Consider the following 6,000-nt stretch of genomic DNA (forward strand, 5'->3'; position numbering starts at 1 on the left):
GTGTAGGAGCGAGGCCGTGTTCTCGATGAATGGGGTGTAGGAGAGAGGCCGGGTTCTCGATGATCGGGGTGTAGGAGCGAGGCCGGGTTCTCGATGAATGGGGTGTAGGAGCGAGGCCGGGTTCTCGATGAATGGGGTGTAGGAGCGAGGCCGGGTTCTCGATGAATGGGGTGTAGGAGCGAGGCCGGGTTCTCGATGAATGGGGTGTAGGAGCGAGGCCGGGTTCTCGATGATCGGGGTGTAGGAGCGAGGCCGGGTTCTCGATGAATGGGGTGTAGGAGCGAGGCCGGGTTCTCGATGAATGGGGTGTAGGAGCGAGGCCGGGTTCTCGATGAATGGGACGTAGGATCGAGGCCGGGTTCTCGATGAATGGGGTGTAGGAGCGAGGCCGGGTTCTCGATGAATGGGGTGTAGGAGCGAGGCCGGGTTCTCGATGAATGGGGTGTAGGAGCGAGGCCGGGTTCTCGATGAATGGGGTGTAGGAGCGAGGCCGTGTTCTCGATGAATGGGGTGTAGGAGCGAGGCCGGGTTCTCGATGAATGGGGTGTAGGAGCGAGGCCGGGTTCTCGATGAATGGGGTGTAGGAGCGAGGCCGGGTTCTCGATGAATGGGGTGTCAGAGCGAGGCCGGGTTCTCGATGAATGGGGTGTAGGAGCGAGGCCGGGTTCTCGATGAATGGGGTGTAGGAGCGAGGCCGGGTTCTCGATGAATGGGGCGTAGGAGCGAGGCCGGGTTCTCGATGAATGGGGTGTAGGAGCGAGGCCGGGTTCTTGATGAATGGGGTGTAGGAGCGAGGCCGGGTTCTCGATGAATGGGGTGTAGGAGCGAGGCCGGGTTCTCGATGAATGGGGTGTAGGAGCGAGGCCGGGTTCTCGATGAATGGGGTGTAGGAGCGAGGCCGGGTTCTCGATGAATGGGGTGTAGGAGCGAGGCCGGGTTCTCGATGAATGGGGTGTAGGAGCGAGGCCGGGTTCTCGATGAATGGGGTGTAGGAGCGAGGCCGGGTTCTCGATGATCGGGGTGTAGGAGCGAGGCCGGGTTCTCGATGAATGGGGTGTAGGAGCGAGGCCGGGTTCTCGATGAATGGGGTGTCAGAGCGAGGCCGGGTTCTCGATGAATGGGGTGTCAGAGCGAGACCGGGTTCTCGATGAATGGGGTGTAGGAGCGAGGCCGGGTTCTCGATGAATGGGGTGTAGGAGCGAGGCCGGGTTCTCGATGAATGGGGTGTCAGAGCGAGGCCGGGTTCTCGATGAATGGGGTGTAGGAGCGAGGCCGGGTTCTCGATGAATGGGGTGTAGGAGCGAGGCCGGGTTCTCGATGAATGGGGTGTGGGAGCGAGTCCGGGTTCTCGATGAATGGGGTGTCAGAGCGAGGCCGGGTTCTCGATGAATGGGGTGTAGGAGCGAGGCCGGGTTCTCGATGAATGGGGTGTAGGAGCGAGGCCGGGTTCTCGATGAATGGGGTGTAGGAGCGAGGCCGTGTTCTCGATGAACGGGGTGTAGGAGCGAGGCCGGGTTCTCGATGAATGGGGTGTAGGAGCGAGGCCGGGTTTTCGATGAATGGGGTGTAGGAGCAAGGCCGGGTTCTCGATGAATGGGGTGTAGGAGCGAGGCCGGGTTCTCGATGAATGGGGTGTAGGAGCGAGGCCGTGTTCTCGATGAATGGGGTGTAGGAGCGAGGCCGGGTTCTCGATGAATGGGGTGTAGGAGCGAGGCCGGGTTTTCGATGAATGGGGTGTAGGAGCAAGGCCGGGTTCTCGATGAACGGGGTGTAGGAGCGAGGCCGGGTTCTCGATGAATGGGGTGTAGGAGCGAGGCCGGGTTCTCAATGAATGGGGTGTAGGAGCGAGGCCGGGTTCTCGATGAACGGGGTGTAGGAGCGAGGCCGGGTTCTCGATGAATGGGGTGTAGGAGAGAGGCCGGGTTCTCGATGAACGGGGTGTAGGAGCGAGGCCGGGTTCTCGATGAATGGGGTGTAGGAGCGAGGCCGGGTTCTCGATGAATGGGGTGTAGCAGCGAGGCCGAGTCCTCGATGAATGGGGTGTAGGAGCGAGGCCGGGTTCTCGATGAATGGGGTGTAGGAGCGAGGCCGGGTTCTCGATGAATGGGGTGTAGGAGCGAGGCCGGGTTCTCGATGAATGGGGTGTAGGAGCGAGGCCGGGTTCTCGATGAATGGGGTGTAGGAGCGAGGCCGGGTTCTCGATGAATGGGGTGTAGGAGCGAGTCCGGGTTCTCGATGAATGGGACGTAGGATCGAGGCCGGGTTCTCGATGAATGGGGTGTGGGAGCGAGGCTGGGTTCTCGATGAATGGGGTGTAGGAGCGAGACCGAGTCCTCGATGAATGGGGTGTAGGAGCGAGGCCGGGTTCTCGATGAATGGGGTGTAGGAGCGAGGCCGGGTTCTCGATGAATGGGGTGTAGGAGCGAGGTGAAGTCCTCGATGAATGGGGTGTAGGAGCGAGGCCGGGTTCTCGATGAATGGGGTGTAGGAGCGAGGCCGGGTTCTCGATGAATGGGGTGTAGGAGCGAGGCCGGGTTCTCGATGAATGGGGTGTAGGAGCGAGGCCGAGTCCTCGATGAATGGGGTGTAGGAGCGAGGCCGGGTTCTCGATGAATGGGGCGTAGGAGCGAGGCCGGGTTCTCGATGAATGGGGTGTCAGAGCGAGGCCGGGTTCTCGATGAATGGGGTGTCGGAGCGAGGCCGGGTTCTCAATGAATGGGGTGTAGGAGCGAGGCCGGGTTCTCGATGATTGGGGTGTAGGAGCGAGGCCGGGTTCTCGATGAACGGGGTGTAGGAGCGAGGCCGGGTTCTCGATGAATGGGGTGTAGGAGCGAGGCCGGGTTCTCGATGAATGGGGTGTAGGAGCGAGGCCGGGTTCTCGATGAATGGGGTGTAGGAGCGAGGCCGTGTTCTCGATGAATGGGGCGTAGGAGCGAGGCCGGGTTCTCGATGAATGGGGTGTCAGAGCGAGGCCGGGTTCTCGAATGGGGTGTAGGAGCGAGGCCGGGTTCTCGATGAATGGGGTGTCAGAGCGAGGCCGGGTTCTCGATGAATGGGGTGTCAGAGCGAGGCGAGTCCTTAATGAACGGGGTGTGGGAGCGAGGCAAAGTCCTTGATGAATGGGGTGTAGGAGCGAGGCAAAGTCCTCGATTAACAGGGTGTAGGAGCGAGTCCTCGATGAATGGAGTGCAGAAGCGAGGCGCAGTCCTCGATGCTGCGTAGGTGTGGCTGGCTACTGTTTGCAAGCCTGCTTTGTTCAGCTACAATGGGCGGAGTGTTTCTCAATGGTAGTGCAGCTGTGTTTACAGAATCACATCCTGCACGTGTCTGCTGGTGATTTAACTCTGAGCACTGGAATAATTTCAGCTCCATGCCCACTCCTCACAATACTCCCTAAACGCTTCTGATAGTCAGTTATATTTTGACTCTCTTGTTCTGATGATCATAGAATTAACAGTGCAGGAGGGGGCCATTCAGCCCATCAGGTCTGCACTAGCCCTTGGAAAGAGCACCCTACTAGAGCCCATGATTCCACCCCATCCCCGTAACCCAGTAACCCCACCTACCTTTTGGAAACTAAGGGGCAATTTAGCGTGGCCAACCCACCCAACCTGTACATCTTTGGACTGTGCAGACATGAGAAAGTGCAAACACCACAAAGTCACACGGGGTTGGAATTGTACCTGGGTTCCTGGCGCTGTGAGGCAGCAGTGTTGCCCACTGTGCCTCTGAGCTGGCGAAGACCATAAGCCATAATACACCAAAGTTGAAAACAGCAGCATAAGAAGATAACTTAAATCAGAAAGGTTGAGTTTTAAAAGTTGAGGTGCAACAGAAGGCAGAGAGATGAGTTGATTGGCTTTCCGTTCCTGAGCCAAGATGGAATTGGAGTTGGTGCGTGTAGGACTTGGGGATAGATGGGAGAAGAAAGGGTCAGAGGGGCTCGAACCCCGTCGTGTGAGGGCCCAAAGGGCTGGGCAGGACATGCCAATCTGACAGCTGCATCCCAAGGGTGAATATTAAAAAAGGGAAGAAGGCTATTTGACGGTCAGACAGTTTCCCAGGAATTGGCAATGCTGGAAATATCCAGAAAGTCAGGCAAGAGTCTGTGGAGGTAGAAAACGTTAACATTTCAGCTCAATGGCCTTCGGACAGCATTTGTGGTCACTTAGCTGCTGTAAGTTTCAAGGACAGGGCTGTGATTTCCATCTCTGATCTCCAGGTTGAATGTTGGTTCCTCAGTCCTGAGACTGTGCCTGGAATGGAGAAACAGGGTCACAGTGAGATCATAGTTTCCAGAGATACAAATTCAATATCAGCAAAAGTCCAAGAGAAAGAAGATATTGTGGGAGAAACAGATCACTTTACAATATTGATTACATTTTCCCAATGTGCCCACAGGTGGAGGGTACGAGTAACAAAAGGATTTTACAGTTTCCATGGGCCCAAGGTAATGATTGTTAATACAAACTCACTGTTACACAAAACACACGCGGCTGCAGGCACCCATACCACCCACACACACAGTTCTCAGCCCCACCGGCACTCGACCTTTACTGAGATAACAGAACCGCCCTCTCCACTGAAGGTGCTGACTCTCTCTCTCTCTCTCTCTCTCCCCTGAAGGTGCTGACTCTCTCTCTCTCTCTCCACTGAAGGTGCTGACTCTCTCTCTCTCTCTCTCTCTCCCCTGAAGGTGCTGACTCTCTCTCTCTCTCTCTCTCTCTCTCCCCTGAAGGTGCTGACTCTCTCTCTCCCCCTGAAGGTGCTGACTCTCTCTCTCTCTCTCTCTCTCTCCCCTGAAGGTGCTGACTCTCTCTCTCTCCCCTGAAGGTGCTGACTCTCTCTCTCTCCCCTGAAGGTGTTGACTCTCTCTCTCTCTCCTGAAGGTGCTGACTCTCTCTCTCTCTCCCCTGAAGGTGCTGACTCTCTCTCTCCCCTGAAGGTGCTGACTCTCTCTCTCTCTCCCCTGAATGTGTTGACTCTCTCTCTCTCCTGAAGGTGCTGACTCTCTCTCTCTCCCCTGAAGGTGCTGACTCTCTCTCTCTCTCCACTGAAGGTGCTGACTCACTCTCTCCCCGAAGGTGCTGACTCTCTCTCTCTCCCCTGAAGGTGCTGACTCTCTCTCCCCCCTGAAGGTGCTGACTCTCTCTCTCTCTCCCCTGAAGGTGCTGACTCTCTCTCTCCCCTGAAGGTGTTGACTCTCTCTCTCTCCTGAAGGTGCTGACTCTCTCTCTCCCCTGAAGGTGCTGACTCTCTCTCTCTCCCCTGAATGTGTTGACTCTCTCTCTCCTGAAGGTGCTGACTCTCTCTCTCTCCCCAAAGGTGCTGACTCTCACTCTCTCCCCTGAAGGTGCTGACTTTCTCTCTCCTGAAGGTGCTGACTCTCTCCCTCTCTCCCCTGAAGGTGCTGACTCTCTCTCCCCTGAAGGTGCTGACTCTCTCTCTCTCCCCTGAAGGTGCTGACTCTCTCTCTCTCCCCTGAAGGTGCTGACTCTCTCTCTCTCTCCCCTGAAGGTGTTGACTCTCTCTCTCTCTCCTCCTAAAGTGCTGACACTCTCTCTCTCTCTCCCCTGAAGGTGCTGATTCTCTCTCTCTCCCCTGAAGGTGCTGACTCTCTCTCCCCTGAAGGTGCTGACTCTCTCTCTCTCCCTGAAGGTGCTGACTCTCTCTCTCTCTCTCCCTGAAGGTGCTGACTCTCTCTCTCTCTCCCCTGAAGGTGTTGACTCTCTCTCTCCTGAAGGTGCTGACTCTCTCTCTCTCTCCCCGAAGGTGCTGACTCTCTCTCGCTCCCCTGAAGGTGCTAACTCTCTCTCTCTCCCCTGAAGGTGTTGACTCTCTCTCTCTCCTGAAGGTGCTGACTCTCTCTCTCCCCTGAAGGTGCTGATTCTCTCTCTCTCCCCTGAAGGTTTTGACTCTCTCTCTCTCCCCTGAAGGTGCTGACTCTCTCTCCCTCCCCTGAAGGTGCTGACTCTCTCTCTCTCCCCTGAAGGTGCTGAT

At 56.8% G+C, this 6,000-nt stretch overlaps 1 protein-coding gene across 1 annotated transcript in view; it reads left to right on the top strand.

Annotated features, from left to right (window-relative positions):
- Window positions 1–6,000, top strand: part of dgke (diacylglycerol kinase, epsilon) — a 52,600-nt gene that overhangs the window by 16,926 nt on the left and 29,674 nt on the right. The window contains exon 5 of the mRNA XM_038777900.1: window positions 4,402–4,450. Coding sequence (XP_038633828.1) covers window positions 4,402–4,450 — 49 coding nt within the window. The remainder of the gene's footprint in view (window positions 1–4,401; window positions 4,451–6,000) is intronic.

Source organism: Scyliorhinus canicula, chromosome 18 (assembly GCF_902713615.1).
Source record: "Scyliorhinus canicula chromosome 18, sScyCan1.1, whole genome shotgun sequence".
NCBI lineage: Eukaryota > Metazoa > Chordata > Chondrichthyes > Carcharhiniformes > Scyliorhinidae > Scyliorhinus > Scyliorhinus canicula.